This window comes from Chamaea fasciata, unplaced genomic scaffold (genome assembly GCF_029207755.1).
Source record: "Chamaea fasciata isolate MVZ Bird 193981 ecotype frontalis unplaced genomic scaffold, bChaFas1.0.hap1 SCAF_5, whole genome shotgun sequence".
Taxonomy (NCBI): domain Eukaryota; kingdom Metazoa; phylum Chordata; class Aves; order Passeriformes; family Sylviidae; genus Chamaea; species Chamaea fasciata.
In genome coordinates, this window is record NW_027094090.1 from 70805549 (window position 1) to 70827882 (window position 22334).

Consider the following 22334-nt stretch of genomic DNA (forward strand, 5'->3'; position numbering starts at 1 on the left):
CCTGCCATGGGCAGGGGCACCCTTCACCAGACCAGGTTGTTTAGAGCCCCATCCAACCTGGCCTTGAACACCTCCAGGAATGGGGCAGCCACAGCTTGACACGACCCCTCATCAACTTCTTATATTTCAACGGGCTGGATGGCAAACTGGCAAGAACTGTCCCTCATGTGACTAAGTAATGTAAATTTCATTAGAGTTGAGCAAACAATTTTCAAATATCCAGATTTCAGGCTGACATGCAATCTCACCTTATTTTCTCTCCCCAAAAAACCTTTTCTCAACCGAGGCTATTGCCACGAAAAATTTTTGTTTTGACAATCACACAACTTTCCTGAAAACAAAAATATGTGTTTTTTGACTGCTTGACAGGACTGCTTATAAAACATTGCCATACATTTGCTTCAGCTACATGTGGGCCTAGAACTAAATATAGACTTTAGTTTTCAGAGTTGTCAGTGCCCACCACCTTACCCTCTCTTAAATGCGGAGGTGAATGTACACTTCAGCATCGTGAGCCAGCTCATCCATGATGTATGTGCACTTCATGTATGGGGTGTATATATAGAGCACTGCATACCTCCAGTGACTTGTTCAGCTTAATCTTCTCCTGAGACTCATTTTTATAGGTCTGTTGAGTGAAAAAAAAAAAAAAACAAAACACCAACAAACAACAAAAAAACAACCCCCCCCCCAAAAAAAAAAAAAAGCTACAAAAAACAAACCAAAACCACCACTTAAAAGCACAGGGAGAGACTATTAAAGGCAGAGGTCTCTCATATAAGCACAACATATGATTGGATAATATTGTCTGGATTAGCAGCTTTATAACCTAGCCAAGCCCCAGGGCTACAATTATCTGGTTGCATTAAACTGAAATCACCTGCAAAACCTCGCAGTGAACGAACCCTTGGAAGGGTCTAATCTGCTGGTTCACACTTGCAGGCAAAAACAAAATTTGCCAATGGTGAAGAGATGAACAAACATCACAGTGCGAGATTTTCCAACTAATGTTTCTAATTTTGCTTCAAAAGGGAGGTCTTTCCATTGCTTTTGGCTCTTATTTGAAGTACTTTCCAAATATAGCATTATAACAAGCCAAGAATAAGATGATGAAAGTCACAATAATAGCTACCACCAATTTGCCCTTTTACAAACATTTTCATTTCATTAATTTTGATGCAGAAAATTTGCAAGGTCTGTTCTAAGGAGGAACCAGATCAGACAGCACTCCTCTATGATTCCTACTGGTCCCAACTCTTCTAATAGTTTGGAGGTTCTCAAACTACATTATAATTTTAAGGAGAAACCTTCCAACAAAAATTTCTTCCTTTTGTACTTCCATCATCTTCTAGGAATTGACCAGGTGCCACAGAAACAGGAAACAGCATTATCCATCTAGCTCTTGAGGTTTTTGCTCCACAGAACCTCTACAACCTTGCAGAATCAAACAACCAGCCTCTCAAAATGAATGGTCATTCTAGACTCTGTGACCAGCTCACTCACTTCAGGCAGTTCCCTCTGTCTATCTGCTGCTCCCTCTGGTTACAGAGGTGGACACAAAGAGCTCACACCACCAGCTGTAGTATATCAAGATTTACCAGGAGTTTTACTAAACTGTGAGCTGATGGATGGAATCATACTCAGGTTGCACAGATAAGAAGGAAACCATAGATAAGAAATTCAAACTTGTGTGGTCCTAAAAGTTGCCTAAAAGATTGAGGCTGCTCTGCCCTAGAAATGGCAATCACCTGTGGCATGTAAGCAGAGTCCTGTACTCTAGGGAAGACAGTGAGCCACCTCTCAGCCTTCTGTATATCTATGAGCAAGAGACACTTCTTGAAAGAAAATTATGTAAAATCATCATAAAGTCGTGAGGATGGACAATTACACTCTTGTTGTAAGATGAGTGTAGTTACCTACACTCATAAGTGAGAGCAGTGTGGGTTTATTACACATCATAGTGTGAGAAGCCCTGCTAAAACACCAGTAAAAAGTCAATAATTACAAAGAAAGTGACATTTGAAGAACTACTCAGGTATTACTGTGTGGGAATTAATGGTACTATTTTTACTGCTGATCTCTGCAAATCTCCAATTTTTCTAGGCTGGAATAGGCAAGTGGGAAGAGAACTTCTAACTAAATTAATTTCCATGCAAAGTTTAGAGACAGTCTGGAAGACGTTCTTTAAAAACTAACAATGAAATTTGAAATAACTTGAACTGAACTAATTGATTTTGGATTTTCTCCATGTTGAAAGCTATTTTCTGATATAGCGTTGGGGAGAAATGTTTAATGTGGATAAGACTGGTAAATGCTACTATACTTTTTTACCAGCATCATGTTTTTTCTTCTTGAAAATTAATTTCTTGCCTGAAAAGGATTAAAATAATTTCCCTTTAAAGAAGGCTTTGCTAGATTGCAGCCCTATCTACACTGCACCATCCAGTTGTGTATTTATGTCATGACTTGCAAAAGCTTTTCAAGGCACTCCTAAATGTGCTTTGAACAGATGGGGAAAGGTAATGCATGGCATTTTGTCAGCACAGACACATGCTGATTCTGACGCAAAAAGTGACATCCTAGTGTATTGATTTCACATACATTTCCATATGCTTAAATTGTTTTAGCCTGTATGTTACTCAAGCATTCGTTTTAAGATAACAACACTATTTCAACTACATTTTTCCCATGCATCTTCTCATTATCAGAATCCATATTTCATTCCAAATATAGCTGCTTGGGTATGCAGGAGGAAAAAAAAATAGAAATCAATCAACCTTCCCATCATCCAATGTATTGACAAAGCAGGTAACTCCTAAATGACACAAGGCATTAAGAATGCAGGCCATCACAGCTGTTTTAGGTGATCTTCTGGCTGCTTTGACCCACTCCACATCTTCAGTGGGTGGTGTGCTGAGACCTCCTTTCCTCAGGCCCACACATGCACAGACTCCAAATCTTCTCAAAAGCACACACCTCTTCCCTTGCACTGGCCATTTGCTACCTCAGCAAGGCAGAGAAAAGAAATCTGTCATTTGTTCTCTCCTGAAAGGCTCAATGCCTGCCCACAGAAGGGGATGTCTCACACAAATAAGAGGTGCCCCAGGGAAGAGCCACACTCCCGCTGCTGTGACATGTTCTGTCAGACCTGTTTGTATGCATGCTCCCAACTTTACCAAAAGCAATAGTGCCGTCCTCTGCCAGCCACTTGTTTGATTTTATTTCTCTTTCACAGTTCAGTACTGCTCTCTTTTGCTCCCTCTCTATTTCTGACCTGAACTTTAGAAGGAAAATAACACATCTAATCTAGACTGGAAAGGAACAGTTCAGTTTAGTTCAAGCTTAGCTAGCAAAGCCCTTAGCTCATCCTGTGGTTCAAATGCAGCCTGAGCTTTTACTTCAGCTGGATACAGTTGTACCAGCAGCATTATCCTCTGTTTAAAAGAGAAAGAGAGATGTAGGCAGATGGATTTAAGTAGCTCTAGCAAAGCTCACCTAACCATGACTTCCCAGCCACCATCCCAAAGCCAAAGGCAGCAGAGATATGAAAGCCAGTGGGTTCACAGTCCAGCAAAGAACTTCACAGGCTAGGTAAACCTGTTTGATTTTATCACTCAATAAAGTTGCTACTGGATACATAATTTAGAATTTCAGAGGCTTGTAACTTGGGAGCTGAGCTTTCTTTTGAGACAGTGAGAACATTTTAATAAAAGCAAAACAATTTTTTTTTTTCTCCCAGCTTAGGGACAGCTGAGCCATTTTGGCTGAAAAATTATTTTAATTTTTTTTTAAATGTCTGAGGCAAACACCCAAAATGGAAAATATCAGCCAAAGCTGAAATTGTTTGGCAAAGATATGAACAGCTGAACTGAGAGTTTTATGGATGGAAAGCATCAAGCAATCTTCAACACAGACATAACTTCCCATACCTCCTACTGCCTATTTCCCCACATTCCTGTGGTGGTCAGGAGAGGTGGTCTCCCCATCAGGATCAGTTCCTAAGGTACAGAAACGTTGTGGACAACACGCCAGCATCTGCCTGCTGAAGAGCAGTGCCATGGAGCAAGACCCACCCTGGGATTTGTTCATCTTGCTTTGAACCACCTGACCTTCAGTGCTGTTGAAAAGGGTAAACTGAGGTAAACCGACCTCAGGAAAACCAGCAGAGCAAAGCCCTCAGCACAAACCATCCAGCAACAGCAGCCAAGCACAAACCCCGAGCCACGATTCAGCCTCCTGAGTCCTATCTTTATTTGCAACTCATATATACCTATTACAGGTTTTGTGTAAAAAAAATGCTCCATTTTTACCTTGACCATATCTTACAGTCACTGGAGGAAAAAAATTGCTTCACTAGAACTACAAGGAAGGACAAAGCTAAAATTGTTAACAAGTAAATAGTTTACCTTTTTTTTTTTCCTCTTTTTAACTCAGTGGCATGAATGCTGAAGACCCTTATAAATACCAAGTAAGATTTCACAAGCTGGCATGCATGAGTTTTCAACAGAGGGACATTTTGAGGTGCAAGCCAAGTACTCTGTGTTAAGGTAAAAAGGAAATAAAAAAGTTGACCATAACCTGAGGCCTTGGCTCCTGCCAAGTGCCTGCTGTTATGAAAGCAAGGTGCTCCACACAATCTAATCATAGCACTAAACCTTGTTACAAGCCCTTTTACAGCTCCAATATCTGGGTTACATGGAAACACGCTGGAGAGCCTCCTTGTAGTATGAAATAAATGTCATTCTGACTGGCATCCTCTCTTCCAGCGAGTAATTTCCCTCTGCTGATAAATCGATACAGCAAAAACAAATGAGAGCGCACAATGGGCACATTGAGGATTACATTTTTATTCATTTCAGAGCCCCTGCAGCAGAGTTTTTTTAAACACAATAGCAGAAAATGATGCACTCGAGCTGGGGGGCAAGGGGGGAGGAAGGCATACCTTAGAGAGGAAGGGAGGAAGAAAAGAGCAAGAAAGGAAGAGAGAGTGAAAAAGGGCAGAAGAAAAATAACCTCAGAATTCAGAATGCAAGCCTCAAATTCGGCATGCCTGTGCATTCAAAGAGTATTTTGTTTGTCTTATTTCTAAGTTCTTGTTCTTTGTTAAAGCAACAATATTTTGCCTTTCCCCCACTTTTCCTGCCTTTTTAATTTTTAATTTTAACTATTCCATGCTTCATTCCAAGGAACTCTTCTTACCCCTTGCATCTCAACTGCTGTACTAATACATACAGGACACCCACATACATACAGTACTGCCCACACCTATAGTAACTCATACCACAGATATAGTAACTCAAAATGTTTTTGTCAGAAGGCACAAATTTGGTATAGTGGAGACTGAACTGCAGGAAAATGGACCAAACCAGAGACACTTTGGAATTCCAGCTCTAGGAACTGATCCACCATCCAGTGAGGTCAGGGGAGACATTTTCAGTGAGCTGTGGCAGGTTCTGACCCAGCCTGGTCACCTTCATTTATACACATTTTGGCCATAAGACTTGAGGTTTAAGTCTTTTGTAGTTAGGAAGCAGAATTGAAAAGAGCTAAATTTCTTTCCTCCTTCGAGCATTCAGACAAAGAAGGTGCAACTGTGGATTTACTGAGGTGCAACCCCAAAGGCAGGAGCTCAAGGTGTCGTGTAACTGGTTGACCAGCACAGATGTAAAGAGAAACTCAAGGGCACAACAGGACACCAGCAGTACTGGTATCAAACTCCTAGGTTTTTGGCATTCACCCACTGCTGTTGAGAGGCCAGACCCCAACAGTTCCAAAGATGGGAGACCCACTGCATGTCTACAGAAGAGCTGGAATCAAGATAGCCAAGGGGAAGCTCAGGGAAAGACATCACACGTTTTTACAGCATAACCCTGACCTGAACATGCCACAGGCAGGAAACCCAGGGAGGACACGGTCCTACAGTCTATTCCTAAGAGGGACTCCAGCAAATGCAAGCAGGGATTCCGTTTCATCACTGTATGTCCACTAGGAACTGGACCAAAGTGACAAAACATTGCACATTTACTGCCACATGACGTCTGGTTTGTGGCCACTTCCAGTAGTGTCACAGCCCTAGTTTGAACCAACAACCTCAAGGTGAGAGGCTGTTGAATCTCATTACTACTTCCCCATGCCTCATTAAATTTGCATTTATTTGGTTCTCCCTGTTAGTGGTTCCTACAATGACCAACTAGAAATTACACAGAAATGTGCTGCTTTTTTTCTTCCCTTCCTTTTCTCCCCCCTCTTTTTTTTTTTTTTTTAAGCCAAAAGGCCGTAACACAACAGCAACATAATGAAAAGTGAAATCCTTTTACAACCCTGGGAAGGCCAAGATGTGTGCCCAATAAATGTAAGCAGACATGATATTCTTTATAATCACAGCAAGATGAAGATGTGAACTGAATAAATGCTTTAAAAACATCATAGATTTTATTAGATGCAAAAGATTGAAGCGTTAGGCACCTTTTAGCTCAACTTTCATTTAATTTACTGCTTGCTGTACTGTAGTCTAAAGGGAGTGAAAAAATCCTCTCTAATTTTTTTTTCCTTTTCATGAGCTGACCAAGGAGATGAAATCTGGGTACTTTAATTACCATTCAGAGCCAAAGGCCTGGCCTTTGATATGGAAATCCCACTTCAACTCCAGCTTGCTGCTGCCTTTCCCTGTCCCCTTCTTCCAATCTCACAACATGAATTTTAAGTAGTCTTGTCAACACCTGACCGTGAAAGCTAACAGAAGCCTGTGCTGCTAAGTTGGTGCTGTTGATAATTTTCGTATTTTTATTTTTTTTAAATTTTACTTCTCCTTAGGAGGGAGAGGGTGGGGTGGGAAGAGTCAGGTTAGAAATTGGACAAAACTATGGAACTAGATCTTCTCCTTCCTTGTCCACACACGGCCTGGGCTCATGCAGCAGCTCACATGAAAGGGTAAAAGAAAGGAGAAGCAGGCGGGGCAGGGGGGGAACGGATGAAAGCTGTCATGTACAGTTACCCTGTTATTGTCATCTGCCTGCTGCATGACTCCCAGCTTTGCTATAATTATTAATTGCACTTGTCAACTGTCATTAATTCCTCTTTAGCATCCCTGTCTTGGAGTAATTAGACAGAACAGCCTCACTGCACTCATTGTTTAGAGAGGCCCCTGAAAGAGCCCAACGGGGCTGTGGAGACACAACCATCATTAATACAATAGAGCACCTCGGCATTAACCCTTTCCAAGGTGTAGGGATCAGAAGCTGATGGCTCTCCTATCTTATGAGTTCCAGCTGCTGAATGCCCCCTTTTCCTTATGGGAGTTCCCACCCAATGAAGGTGGGAGCAGCTGGAGGCTTCAGGTGCTTCAGCCTGGGGCACTCCACTTGAGGGGCTGCAAGGAGACCTGATTTTCTGAGGAGCTCAGCACTCCCCAGCTCTATCAACAGATGGTCTTCTGCCTGATCCTTAGAGAAGGGCAAAAAACACTAGACTTCATAAAGTTACCATCATCACCTTTACCTCTTTCACCAGAGTTTAGGGAGGCTGACCAAAAAGCAGCTGTGGGATGTCAGTGTCCTTTGATGCTCATTTCCCCTCACACCTGAGCAAAGGGACCCAGAGCATCTGTTCCGGCTGCCACTGCTGAGGTGTCCAAGCCCAGCTTTGCTATCTCTGCTCCCACAAGTGAGATCCCCTCACAGTAATCTTCCCATCCCCACATATGCACTCCCAAAATCCTGAATTCCCCAACCCAGCCATCTCTATACTGTTACACAGGTACAACTGATGTCCAAAATCTTCCTGACACTTGCCATTGATTTGGTGGCCACAGATTTGTGGCAGGGAGTGGACTTTACTCTCTCTCAAAGGATAAAAACTCAGGGATGTAGGAAAGGTACAGTAGGAAGGCCCAATTAGGAAACTCATGAGCAAAGGACAAAGCAAACAAATGGGTTGGTACTGTATTTGCATCACCAGTCTTGGGCACAAAGCTGCACTTTCCATTGGTAATACCAAGCTGCTTCTGGGCAGGAAATAAAAGGGAGAGGAGGAAAAAAAGTGTTCCCTCATTTAACTTGAATTCACTCTGGTGCCTGACTATATAAATGGTCATTGGGAAAAAAAAAAAATCAAACAAACAAGGAGGAACAAAAGCAACTTGTTGCTGAAATATGCAAAATATCTCTGCAGTTCAACTCAGAGCTTTCTGCTTAGGTTTAACAAACTCTTTCTCTGCAGCTAACCCACTCTCTCTCCTCATCTTTTTAATTGTAATGCTGGAATTCAAGTTTTAATATAAAAATGGGAAGCCAGCAAGGCAGTAATTTTATTGTCACTTGTGAACACTCCACGGAGCTCCTGGGCCACTGGACAGACCTTGTCTGGGGTTGGGAAGACAACACTACACAGCTCCTCCCTCAGTCCCACAGCTGGAAGCAGAGGGAGCACAGATATTTTTTCCCCGCTACAAATTTCAGGAGAGACTCATATTCACCCTAGGTAAGCAATTTTGCCAAACCTGGTCACACTAAAGAAGTTCTTCAGCAACAGGACTCCTTAAATGATGTATTTTAAGTAAGACTACATATTCCTGGTTCAAAATCAGAACCTAGACTACTGAAAATGAAAAGGAACTTTCTTCAGTCTGTTAACTTAAGGGCAACAAGAGACCTTTGTGAAAACGTTTTTTTTTCCCCATTAAATTTTGCCTATCTTTTCAATGCTTACCCAACTGAGATCAAAGCCACAAATTAATGAAGCAAATATACTCTAAACCAGCGTTTCAAAGTCATAAAATGTTAAAGAACCTTATTCAGAGCTCCAGCTTCTTTGGATCTGGCTTAGTAGCTTGTGACTTACTGAAATAACAGAGAGCTTTGTATAAAGCCATGTGGAATGTATTTATAGTACATATAGAACCAGAAAAATATTTCATAAGCATATGCATCAGATTTTTGGCACTGTGCACTCTGCATCAGAAATAAGAATTTGGCCACAGATCTAATCAGAAAACACTTATTCACTTTTCTCTATTGTGGCTGCAGTCAGCCACTGTAAAAATCAGAGTGATTTTTTCAAAACAGGGCCCAGTTCAGCTGCATGCTAAGTACCATCACTGACTATATTCCTCCTGTGTTTTTTAAAGATGGATTTCAGTGTCCCACAAAACTGGCTCTGTCTTGGACAACAACAAGATTCAACAGCCAAATCTTATTACCTTATTAGTGAGAAACTCTGCTAAATCACATCTAAATTGCACACAAGGCCAAATTGCACTAAAAGGTCAAAATGAACACAGCACATGCATATTATTACAGATTTCTGAATGGCCAGTCATAATAATTCCTCAAGTAAATAAAACAATTCTATTTTCCTTTGCTAAAACCAGATGTTTATTCCACCCTCTTCCATGAGTGTGCTCGTGGGACAGATGTAAACCAATCCCAATTGCTGGCACGGAAGGCACCCTAGGATAAAGCTGGCTGAACTCACTGATGATTTCAGCTTTCCAGTGTGATATGCTGAGACATTTCTGTGATCCAGCCAGAAGCTCTGGCATCAACTCTGGTTAATTCAAGAAGGTGAGAAACAATAGGTGGTTAACAGACATTTCAGCGTGAACTCAGGTGCTTTCTGTGGTGAACTTCTGCCACCAGTGTATTCTGGTGCACGGTTGGGGAATTTTGCCAATTAAAAAGTACAACTCAGCAAGCAGCTCTTTATCAAACGGATTCAGCTGCAAATCCATGCATTCCTCCAAAGCATAATGGCTCACCCCTCTACATTGGATATTCCCAAATCATCCCCAGCCCATATTTTCTCCTCCCTCTCCTTTACAGGCCACACTAGCTGAAAAAGCAATTAGCAAGAGCACAGAGCACCCAACACGCACACAACCCTAAAAACACACCAACATCACCGCAGATAATAAATTCTGTTCCACAGTCTCTCCAATGAAGAGTGTTCAAGTGATGATTAACCAACAAGCCAAGTGTTCAGCTGCAACCTCAGCCCATTTTGAACAGCTTTTGCTCAAGGCACACTACAGCAGAAGATTAAAAAGCCCCTCCCAAATGGATTAAAAACCCTTTTAAATGACCATCTCCCAGGTCATTATGGCAATAAGTAATATCTATATATACACATATGTATTGCATATATAAAGAGAGAAAGAAAAAAAAAACCCTCAGACAATCTTTCTCTCGAGGATTACTTCAACACTTTTGACTTCAGAGAGATTGAAACTGATTCTCCTAAGCAAGCAGCTTTAACCTAAATCAGAATTCACCTCTTCACCAATCAGAAAGAAGCTTTTTCAGAAACTTATACTTCCTAATAGTTATATGGGCCTTAATCCTCTTGGAAACAGTTTTAGGTCATTATTCCAGGAGTTATTAGGTTGGAAAACAGCTTCTAGGCAAATGATGCTATTCACAAACCTTTTACACCAGAAATAATGGTTGGATTATTTCTGCCTCAAAAGTAGTCTTGAGGTCTGATTTTGATTTCTGATTTTCTTTTTATCTGATGCTCCTGAGGACCAAACAAAAATATATATATATATATATATGTTGAAATAATTTTATAATGATTATAATGGCAGCAATGAGAGCAAATTTGAATTTTAAGTGGAAGTAAAAAATAAAGGTTTATCTTCTGGCTTCCAGTGCTCTTGTAATATTTCCAAGAGCACACAGAAGATATGGTGTATCCCCAACATGCCAGTGTCAAAGAGCTTTCACAGATTTTTTTTTTCCCCCCTCATCTCTTTTAAAGTATTATTCTTTTTTATTATTATCCACTGGTGTCTCCCAGCATGACAGATAAATAATAAAGTACGTAGAATTCTGCTTCTTGCACAGCACTTGAGGGAAGGGCGATACTCCCATTGGTCTGGGAGCATCCCTCTTTCCAGGACTTTAGCAAGCACTTCCCATTTCCACCCAACCTTGTGCTTTGCTTTTAGCTGCCCTTGCTCTGCAGAGCAGGCTGACCACAGACTCGCCAGGCAGTTGAGCTCACAGAACTACAGCAGTACTCAAAATACCCCTGTATTTGAAAACACAGAATTATAAATTCCACTTCATACTCTTTCCACCCTTGAGCACAGTAAGCAGATGGGAAATGAGGAGTTTAGTACCTCTCACTCCAGATAGTTTCCTTCTTGTCATTATAAAAAAATAAATTACCATTATGCATCATATGAATTTTCAGTAAGAAGAGAATTCAGCCCCAAAGATGTTTTATTTCCAAAAGGCTCTCCTGAGCAGTTGGCTACTTCTCCATTTTATAATGACAGTCAAATGTATCAGCACCAAAAAGATACCAAAAAATCAGCACCCCCCAAAACACACAATGAAAAGTCCAAACCATATCAATTCATCTGTGGTACACTGCAAACTTGGCTTTCTTCAAATACTGAAATTTCAATGGCAATTTTTTGCCTGAATAAGAACTTCAAGATTTACCCCATCACTTTTACATATAGCTGCATATGCATGTGAAGTACCCATAATCTTCCTTTTCTCAAAAAAAAAATAATTGAACTATTAACCCCTACCCTACCTGTTTTAAAATAGTTATTAGTAAATTTTTATCCATTATTTTTACCCCAAAGATGAGTTTCTATTTTTGCAGAAAAAGAGGGTCATATTGGAAGATAAAACTCCAACAGCACAAAAAGAACAGCAGCATCTCTGCCTAAATTCTTCACTGAAGAAGTGATATCACTTGGCCAAAGGATTCTGTGGCATCACTTTCTGAAGTGTATTAAAAATTTATTAATTTGCCTATATAACAACATCATCATTGCTCAGGAAAAATCCCTAAACCAACAGGAAAGGCCTTCTGAGGTAAACAAAAGCTAAAGAGACCCAAGTTAATTATAAAAAAAAAGAAAAGAATTGCTGCATTTGTTCTCCTTAGTTATATTAAGAATAAAAAACCAAAACTAATGTAATAATGTATCCCAGCAGTTCAAATCTTCTAATTTATGTAGAATGGATTATTACTTAGACAATCTGACCCTGGGCAAAACTTCCTCAGTTGAGAAGATTTACAATCTAATTATGCAGGAAGTTCTGCTGAGACAGTTTGGGTGCAATGGTCTTCTATTACATTATCTTAGCTAAAATTGCTGCTTCTTCACTTGCTTGGTCTTCCAAGTACTCACATGAAAACAGAAAATCCTTCCTTCGTGTCCTTTATTTCCCTTTAGTCTTTCTCAGCATTGCTGTGCGCACAGGCACTAGTTCTCAACTGCAAACAGCAGCGAGGAGCTGAGGTTGTTAAAAGCCAACTACAAGTTGCCTTTCAGGCTTTTGCTTTTTGGCCCCTGTTTAGTGAAGTGACTTTAAAAAGGACCATCAAAGTGCTTCTCATAATTTTTACAATGATAGTTTCTGGGTTGTTTCTCCCCATCCCTATTGCAAAAGCCCTTGGAAAAAAAAAAAAAAAAAAAAAAGCCTGGAGCAGAAGTCTGTTCCTGTATACTTGCTTCTTCATCCTGCACACACAGATCTAGTTTATTTTTGTAGGGTGGCTCAGAGATGTTTTGCTGCTGTCTCAGACACCTGAATATTTTTAGCAATCTATATCATTAGATTAAAAAAAAAGTTCCTCAACGCATACAAAAATAGCAAGAGCTTTGTAAGTCTGCAGAGGAAACGATAGGAAATTTGGGTCTAACATAATTCAAAGTCTCCTTTCTCCTTTAGCTGTATTACAGTGTATCAATACAGCTGAATATACAGATATGTCCTACGTTAACATCGACGGAGAAATCAGCGCCTTTCTTCCTTTATAGCAAGTGTTTTGATTTCAAAAGGTCAACGGATCATATCACAGCCTTTGATCTTGATAATTACCATGTGTAGTAATGCACATTTTTATCTACAGGTGGCAGACCTTTTAAAATCAGCTTCAAATTCATTAGACATTTTTGTTGATACCACCGCCCACATTAAAAAATCAAAATCTGCAGCATAAAGTTCTAATTAATGCTGTTCAATTCAGAGGACAGATTTGTCAACAAAGTGGCTCAGTTCTCAAAGGCTAGTGACCCTCGTCAGAATTAAGGCCTTAAAAAATAAAAATAATATAAAAAAATTAGTTGCTCAGTACATAGCAAGCTTTTATTATTTAAAAATCATTCAGCAACTCAGCAAAAGAATTTTTTTCTATAAAATAGAAGTTTCACTTCCTTGATTATTAAGCTCTGCCTGGCAAATTAGTGATTTCTTCTTTGATAAGCTTATTTAGAAGAGGAAAAGATGAGAATGTCACAACTGACTTCTGGCATTTAGAAAGATATAAGTGAATCATACAACTTCTCCATATCTGAATCAATCATGTTAAAATACCATGACTTAGACTGTCATCTCAGATGTGTGTCTAAGGCCTCACCACGAAGCAGAAAAGCATCGATTTACACCATAATATTATCAATCATTCACATAATCCTGCATTCAAATTTATTTACAATTTTTTTTTTTTTTTTTCTAAAAAAGAACAGTAGAATAAGCCCTCTGCATGTGGACAAAACCATACTGAAATCAAGAAGGCTGTCTCTGGGTTTTATCTTAGTCAAGCCTAAAATCTCAGTTACACAGCTCTGGCTCTTGACCACCTTCCACACCTTCTCCTCATTTCCACCCAGGAAAACTGGATGTGTTATCCATCACCATTTCTAACCCTGATGTTTTAGCAACTGCCACTCGTGGCACAAGAAACACGAGAGCAACCTGGACAAAGGCAGGTGACACTTAACCCCGTGACAAACCCATCACACTGAAGAATGCCAACCTCAACTCTGCTTCCTGAAGGCCACAACAACAAGGATGAAAACAAGGCAAAAGGAAGTGCTTGTCTTTGAAACCTTAATTCTGCAGACATTTACTCTTTGTGGAAATCAGATTAAGCACAAAAACTACTACAGAACTGTTGCCTGTTCAGCCTCTAAAATCAAGAGCCAAACCTCAAGGGTGAGGTGATAAAATATAGTTACCATTGGTCCCTCCAGGCGCACAACACACCAAAATACATGCGGAAGATGCCCCAAAAATGCACCCATGACATAGGTCAAGCACAGTTTTATAAGTTTAGCAAATAAGCATAATTGACAAGGGTCTTCAGATTAGGAAGACAGGTGATAAAGTAATTCCCCCTCTTGGTACAACCCCTTCTGAAGCCCCCCTCCTTGCTAGTTATGTCTTATTACATGAGAAAGTGTCTTGGGAAGGTGTCATGTCTTTGATTCCCATAAGAAGCAAGATTAGGACAGGCTGTCAGGAATCTGTTTGTCTAGTAGGAAAAATACGGAACTTAGAAAAGGATGTAACTGTATAATAACAGTCCACAGAGCTATAAATACATATGCAGGATATATAAAAGCAAAAATCCTTTTGGCATCAGGATCAAGAAGACACTATAACTCGTGGGATTATCTGCATCTGAGTCTCCTGCCAGGGCAACAGAATTTAACCAGATTCTTCCCCATCCAGTCTCCCTAATGACAAGAAACATCCTATTTGTAAAAATTTAGTACTTGGGATATAGATATTTACACAGCAACACTACTAAAATATTGCACATATATCCACAAAACCAAAAAATAAGCCCCAAAACCTAAACAAAACCCAAACCAAACAAAGCAGCAATCCAAACCCAAAAATCTTCCATTGTTATCTTATTGAATGTTTTCAATAGATTGAAATACAACTGCAAAGCAGTTTGAATGAGTAACAGAAAGTACAGATGAACTTAAAATATTTACACTGAGAATACACACACTGGAGAATATGCTTATTTACTTGCTGACATGCCCACTCCTCCCCCTCCTCCCCAGTCCAAGAGTGGGTGAGAAAAACTGAGTACACTAATGTCTTTTGTGGTAACCTAGTAACCTTCTCCTTTTTCTCCACAAGCTCTTCCTTCCCACCACACTCTTCCTTACTGCCAGCCCTCCAGAGTAATTGCAGTTTGTCTTTATATGGCTTTGTTTTCCTACCCAATGCAGAGGAGTTGGGGTTATTTTCAATCTTCGAAAGCTTGTAAACAGGATCAAACAGGAACCCGGTCATCAGCAAGAGGAAGGCTAGAAAAATAAAAGCAAATGCATATCAACAATTTTATTTTAAAAAGAAAATACATCCAAAACATGAAACAAAAGCCTGGGCTCTGCTAGACATCCCCCTCCCCATTCCTTTTTATTTAGTTCATGAACTCTTTTTTGCAGAACAGAGGCTGGTGTAAATTAATGTGTGACCCAACACTTATCACGTGGAAAAGCTGCCACAGAAATATGTAATAGCAAAAAAAAAAAAAAAAGGTAGACATTATTAGAACTAAAGAAGCACCTCTTATCATGATAAATCCATACAAAGATTGAACTAGGAGAAAGCTATGACTACATATTCCTCTTCCACTAGAGTGTTTAAACAACTCAACTATACTCAGTGCTTTTGCATCCCCCAGCCTAACACGCTTGCACAGCCAGCAGTGCAAGTACAGCACCGGGAGCAAGAAGTCCTCTGCATTTGCTTCTGCTTTCATCTGTCACCCTGTGAGTAAGTGGGTTACTCACACATTTACTTCACGTCTTAGACCCTGTCCCAAGGTTCTTGAGTTGCACCTGATCTTCCTGCACGGGTGACAGAGTGGCATCTCCCCCAAGAACAACACAGCCCAGCACTTCAGGGACCCACATTCATCAGTGAAGTCTGTGCGACCTCCCACAACCCTCCTGGACCTCCACAGTTCAGAAGCGTGAGGTAACTCGGGTATCTCTCTCTAGGCACCTGCTGCAGTGGTGGTTCCTGCTGTGTTAGCCCAAGCCTTCAGCAGAGAGGGGAGAAATGCATCGTGGCACAAGGTGTGCGAGTGTAGGATGCATAACACAGGAATAAGCACAAGCCAGCCTGAGCCAATACTTGTGACAGGATACCCTGTGCTCACACAGGCCAAACTTCATCTCAGATGTGGAGTGGTTGCCCTTCTAGTCAGCTTTGGTATCCCTGAGTTTTATTACAGTGTATTATTATCAACCTAGTCTAAATCAAAACAATTTGTAGCATGAAATATATGTATGAACAGGCATTTCTTTTATTTTTCAACCACAAAACAGACACACAACCAAATTCTGAAATCAACATCCTTAATGTATAAAACCAGATTTTTCCTACTGGTTTAACTTGACAGAATTACTTTTCCAGCCCTACAGAGAGTTCCAGGAAGAGCAGCAGCATATAAGACACCACCAAGAGCAGGCTGGTTCATGAAGGTTCAAAAGACAATCCCCCCAGGTTCCCTACTGAGCTCTGCATGCAGGCAAACTTTGTGAAGACAAACCTCAATTTCCTAAATTATTTTTGAGCAATCAGATGAACAAACAAATGCATACTCTAAATTTTGTACAGAAATTTCCTCAGTCATTAATTTCTACTCTTAGAAGGATAACTGTCTCTGTGGGTTTTTGAAATCTGTGCTGAAGAAAGGGAGGGGAAAGTCCTTCCTCAATGAAGATAAGATATCAAAATTTTCTTGTACAAAGATAGGTCAAGTTTTGTGGGACCTATTAGACTACCTGTTTACCAGCATCATAAAGAACTGAAATATACCAGTTGCTTAACTCTTATTACTTGGTTATCAAAATAACCATTCATTAACTAAACAGCATCACATAAAACTAGTCCTACAACTTCCTTCCCTAACCCACACATCATCAATACAGCAGACATGGACCACGAGCTGAGAAAAGAACAACCCCACTCAATTCACTCCTAATTAGGATGAAATCCCAGGACAAAAAAGGCAGGTCACAGGACAATCAGAACAAGTAACATTTGTTTACAGAATGTTCACCATTATATTTTTGTCTTTCCCAGCAACCTGGAACTGAGTGCTATCCCTGAGCTCATATATCAGCAGAACACAAGGAAAAAGTAATATTCATTTTGCTCATTCTCTTGTTTGCTACTACCAGCTTTGGCCAGTGATACTTGGTCATCCTTGTCTTGTCTCTGACCTATCTCCTCTCTTAAACTCTTTACAAAATTTATGATTTTCCATGACCATAGGTATTTCTAAGTTTTTGAAGAGGCTTTTCTTTCTAATTTCTCTGTACTTAGCAGTTATCTTCCACAACCTGGGCAGGCACAGGTACAAAATCACCCACAACAGTAACAGTAATAACAACAACCACCATCATCACCTGAATCTGAATCCGTTTTATTTGGGTTAGTTTACAACACTGTGACTCCCAGTTCAATCCCATACAGACTTAAGCATTTTCTTCTTGGTAATTTTATCTACATACAACTTTCTAACTGGTGTCAAGCAGCTTCAAAAGGGTTGTTTTATGACTGTTAGAAAAGTCAAAGCAAAACTCAGGCTAACAACTGCCTACAAGCTTTGATGGGAATAAGAAGATTTTTTTTTCCTTCAGAAGCAGACCTGGAAATATCTGTATGGAAAAAGACCCTTTGAAAAAAAATCAGATTTTCTTGGACTAAGCAAACTTTAGTTAATTAGTTGAAGTAAAAATAAAAATGTGTTTTTAAAGATAAAACCCCACCTAATTCAACTGTTTATTAACAATGCAATGAAGCAGTCACCAAACATTTACAGAGACTTCTGAAATTATGGTTCTTGGCTACAGTCTTGAGTGGAGAGACAGAAACAGAAAAAAAAGGGCCTGTTGCCATGTGAAGTAACCTAGATCCTACTCTGCAATTAAATTCACTTTCATATTTACTGCAGTTTCCATAGGATGGACCTAAGAAAAATTCTGCTTTTAAACTATTTCTTTGACTTCCTCTCTATTTCCATAACTAGTCCTACAATATTTTTGTTTCTACAGCAACATGGTTGGGATCATTCTTTGGGAAGACTGCGAGTGCACCATTCCAGAAGCAGGCAGCAGCTCTGTCTGCAGGAACTAAACTAACCCTTTCCAAAAAATCCTAATAAGAGAAAATTTTAGGTATAAAAACCTTGAACTGCAGCACACACCCTTAACAAAGACTTTTACAACATCGGACAAAGTAATACACCATATAGTATGTATTATCTCCTAGAGTAAGTCTTACGTATTGCATTATATTTGACTAAAGTATTTTTACTTAAATTTTGTCCGAATTTTAACAGTGGTGAAATCACAGCAGCAGCCTTGAGAAGACCAGAGTCCTGCCTCTGACCACAACCTCCCCACAATCATCTCCACATAGCCCTGCCTCAAAAAAGCTTCCACTATCTGCAAGCTCCATTTCCCTGTTCAAGCTCTGCCTCTTTACTGAGGCCACCAGGAAGATGACACAGAGTGACAAACACTGTGGTGACTTTTCTGTGATGATGACATTAGCTTGGGGTATATTTTTAGGAAGCAAAGAGAGCAAAGCCCCAAAATTACTCTAGCAACTATCTGCTGGATATTTCTCAAGGATTAAAAAAAAAAAAATATTAAATAATCAAACCCCCAGCCCACCACACATTTTGCACAGAAAATTCAACCTTTTACAGCAACTATGACTCACAGTTCGCTCTCCGCAGTTCACCTGGTGGTTAAAATGCTCTTCAGTTATGCTTTATAGAGAATGAGAGAAACAGGGAAACATGAGGTTTTGTGCATACACTTTCATTTTCACAAGAACTCCTCGAGGCTTACAGCTGTTAGTTTTTAACTCTTCAAGTCTTAAATCTGCCTATTAAAGGTTGAGCTGAATTAGTCAAGTGTTATAAAGAAAACTGTGTTGCTGCGTCTTCTGCAGGCGAGATCTTCAGTACCTAGCAAATTCTTCTTCACTCTTAAAAAAAATGGAACGCATAAAAGTAAAAAGGATAAATGCTTTGGAAAACCTGTTGTCTTCAGAGAAGACCCTACCTCCTAATTTCAAATCCTGAGTTCTCATTTCACAAGCCAAAAATCCAGTGCACATTATGGCCCCTCAGAACACTGGTTTTGACATGCACTAGGAAGAACCACAGGCTGGCCCTGGATGTTTTTCACACTCCAAAGCAGTCAAAATTAGTCTAAGCAGAGTGGGTTTGAGGGTTGTTTTAGGGTTGGGTTTTTTTGTTGTTTTGTTGTTTCTCAAATAATTTTTCTGCTAAAAAAATACCAGATGGCTCATGCAAGACTACCTCCTCAGGATCTACCTGTTCATATGGCTGAGCTGTAAAAGAGAAAATCAGGAAGGGTAGTAGGTTTTATTGCTTTTTGGGGTTGGTTTTTTTTTTTTCCTCTTTTTTTTTCTCCCTATTTTTTTTTAATCTATTTGCCAACCAGAGTCATTTATCCCCTATTAGATAAAGTATAATAGACTATACCGAAAGGGTCGCTGGCCTTCCATTTAATGATATTGCCGGCACCAATCTACATTTTCCCGACAGTGTCCCTCAACACAGAATAAATGGCTGATCTCTTCACAATAACAGCTGATTTCTCTTTATTAAGCTAAAAAGGTCACCATTTTCTACGGCTGGGCCGCCCTGCACTATTGATAATTTTATGCATAAACAAATGGCAAATTTGTGCCACATAAATATGCATTAGCAATTACTTTTTCCTCGGGCAACGCTCGCCGCATGCAAATGTGTCCCTCACAGGGCCTGGTGGCTTTTGTTTTAGCTCTTGAACAGCTAAACAAAAGAGCACAATAAACAGTTTAAAAATTGCCAATCAATAGGAAATGCAAATGCAAAGGTAAATGGCAGGAAACTGGCCCAAACAAATAAAACTAAATAAAAAAAAAAAATAATAAAAAGCCAAACAAAAGTCATGCAAAGAAATACATAAATAAATGGAAAGGACTCTCTCTTTTCTCTCCACTATCTATAACTCTTATTTCTTTTGGATAGAGACATGGCTAAGGTACTCTTTGCACTGCAACAGTGGAACCCAAATGGAAGCACCTAAAACGTACACATGGGTTGGGGGTGTTTTATGCAGGACCCACACTGGCAGGCAAAGGGGGAAAAGAAGAATGTCTGAAAAATTCAAAGTGGATCCATGGCTTAGCTTTTTCTGGCTGCAAATTTCCATTAAAGATTTTTAAAGAAATACTGCATTTGAAGGAATCACTGAAAAAAGCTTCAACATCTGTAGATAGTGACTTGGGATTTTATTACTGGGGAAGTGCCCAGAAAATACCAAGCTATCTGTAACTACATACAGACATCTGTAGTAACTGCCTAATAAATGTTGTCACTTGAGAAAGTTGAACTACATATAATTTCCTTTACCCCAGGGACAGAAAGCTTGATTTTCCCTTGTCTTATCCTTGGACTACTCAATTCCGACAGCAAGTCAAAGTTGTACATGAGACACGGGATAAGGGGAAAATATCAGACCCAGACACTAAATTGGTATGACCACAGAAAACCAAACCTGACAATTTTAGGAGAACTGATGATTCCTTTGAATTTTCCCCTTCAACAGAGGAGCTTTAGTGCTGCAGAGGACAGAGTGTGACACATACAGTGATTATTCTTATTACTGTTTGTAGGCTACTTGCTACACATGGGTAAAGAACCCAGCTCAGTAGTGCAGGAACAACACATTGTGCACAAACATATGCTAAGGTCACCTCCATGACCCAGCCAGGAAACCTGCTTTCTTTCCACACAACTTCTGAGGCAGAAACTTTTTTTTCCACAACTCAGATTGGGAAATGGAAAGGCATGAGAGAGAGCCAGCAGTGTAAGCTGACCCTCAATCTACAAATATTTATGAAGAAGCCCAACTTAAAACATGTAGGCTTATCTTCTCATCTAAAAAAAAAAAAAAGAAGAAAAAAAAAAACCCCAAACAAAATGCCCCAACCAATCAAGCCTAAAATATTATTTAGTTCTACAGAAATTGAAGAAGCTAATCATGTGCTTCAAGTGTTTCCCATATAGCGGACATCATACAGCAGGTAACCCACGTACACAAATTTGCATGATGTTACTGTCCAAGGGTTTTATTTTTAGCGAATGGGAATGTTCCTGTCAATGTAAGCATTCAGCAGCAATCCTACGTTTTTCCCACCCAATCAGCTGTCATGGAATGACAATTTCACAGAATTCATTTCCATGAATTATACTAAAAATCAACAAGCTGATAAATATAATTTTTTTTTTTTTGCCTGTTAATTCAGTTCATTTCTTGCCTTTCACTTTCCCTGATTTTGGCTTGGATGATTTTGTAACACCACTTTACAGTAGGACTTTTGATCCTGATAGAACCTGATAGAAGTGTTAAGGGCTATAGTGGCAGTGGTAATTTCTTTTAACTATTCTCTTTCTAAGAGCACTCTTACACATGGTCCAGTACAGGAGAAGCTGCATCAAGCACAGGACAAGATATGCCCTCACAAAGTCCTCGTTTTAGGCTTTTAGCCAAGAGCACTCCCACACCAGTAACACATTTCAGCCACAAATCCACAACTTGCAATTTCTCTAAATGGTGATAAGATGATCAATTCAACATAGTAGATATGTGAGATACATACAAATGCCCTCTTGTCCCCTTGCCATCAACCTTTCTTGGCTGTACATTTTCCCTTATCATGTATCAATGAAAAAAAAAAAAGATATTGGTAATAGCACCTTCTGCTTTAAGTCAAGGCTCAATCCAACAACTGCATACCCATTAAAGAGGGCACCCTCAGCTAAGACACTCTGCCTTCTCCAGCTGGCCTTGGAGCTGCTCCTTAAACATGCCAATGCTGTCAAGGGGCATCCACCTGCTAGCAGACTCTCTGCAAATCCCAAAGACTTCAGAAATAACATCTTGCAGAAATTTGCATACCGTTTTGTTAAACTGAATGTGATTGAAAGACCCATGGTTATACACAAAGTTCTCCTAAGGTCATCAACAGAGTGAAAAAAGGCATAAGCAGGTATGCTAAAGCAAGATCAAATAAATTGTTTAAATGTCACTGCAAAGGTAGCTCTCACGAATGTCTCTGTGGCCAGTCTACTGCCATTAACATAGTTAGAAAGTCTGTAATAGGAAGAAAATTATTACTACATAAAATATTCCTACAAAGAGAGACTGCTGCAGAATTGAAATGAAAAGATGTAGCTCAATCTGTTAATGCCCATCCCACATGTGTGAATGTGATGAACAGTGGAGAATGAAATGACTGCTAAATCTCTGCTAACAAGGGTATTTTAAATAGTATACATGGGTCCTTCTGTATTGGTACCATGTCTTAACAAAATTTGATAGGGTTATTCATGTTAATCCCCAAAACTAGCACTAGCACTATCAAAACAAGACCTCCAAAGAACATACCAAGAGATGGCCATTTTCTACAACAGTGGGTGGAGTTGTTTTTGTGAGAAGGACGCACTCAAGAGAGTGAGAGAGAAAT

The 22334-nt window shown here is 39.8% G+C and overlaps 1 protein-coding gene across 3 annotated transcripts in view; it reads right to left on the minus strand.

Annotated features, from left to right (window-relative positions):
* LOC136289993 (chromo domain-containing protein cec-1-like) overlaps nt 1-22334 on the minus strand; it is a 116850-nt gene that overhangs the window by 78442 nt on the left and 16074 nt on the right. Inside the window, exons 2-3 of one of the 3 annotated variants that reach the window (XR_010720917.1) lie at nt 14987-15073; nt 12701-14485 (exon numbers count right to left, since the gene is read on the minus strand). Coding sequence is in view for 1 of the 3 variants with exons in the window: in XM_066184397.1 (XP_066040494.1) it covers nt 15040-15073 (34 nt within the window). In the remaining 2 variants the exon portion in view is untranslated. Of the gene's footprint in view, nt 1-12700; nt 14486-14636; nt 15074-22334 lie in introns of those variants that run through there. The other 2 variants (XR_010720916.1, XM_066184397.1) reach the window with 2 other exon arrangements.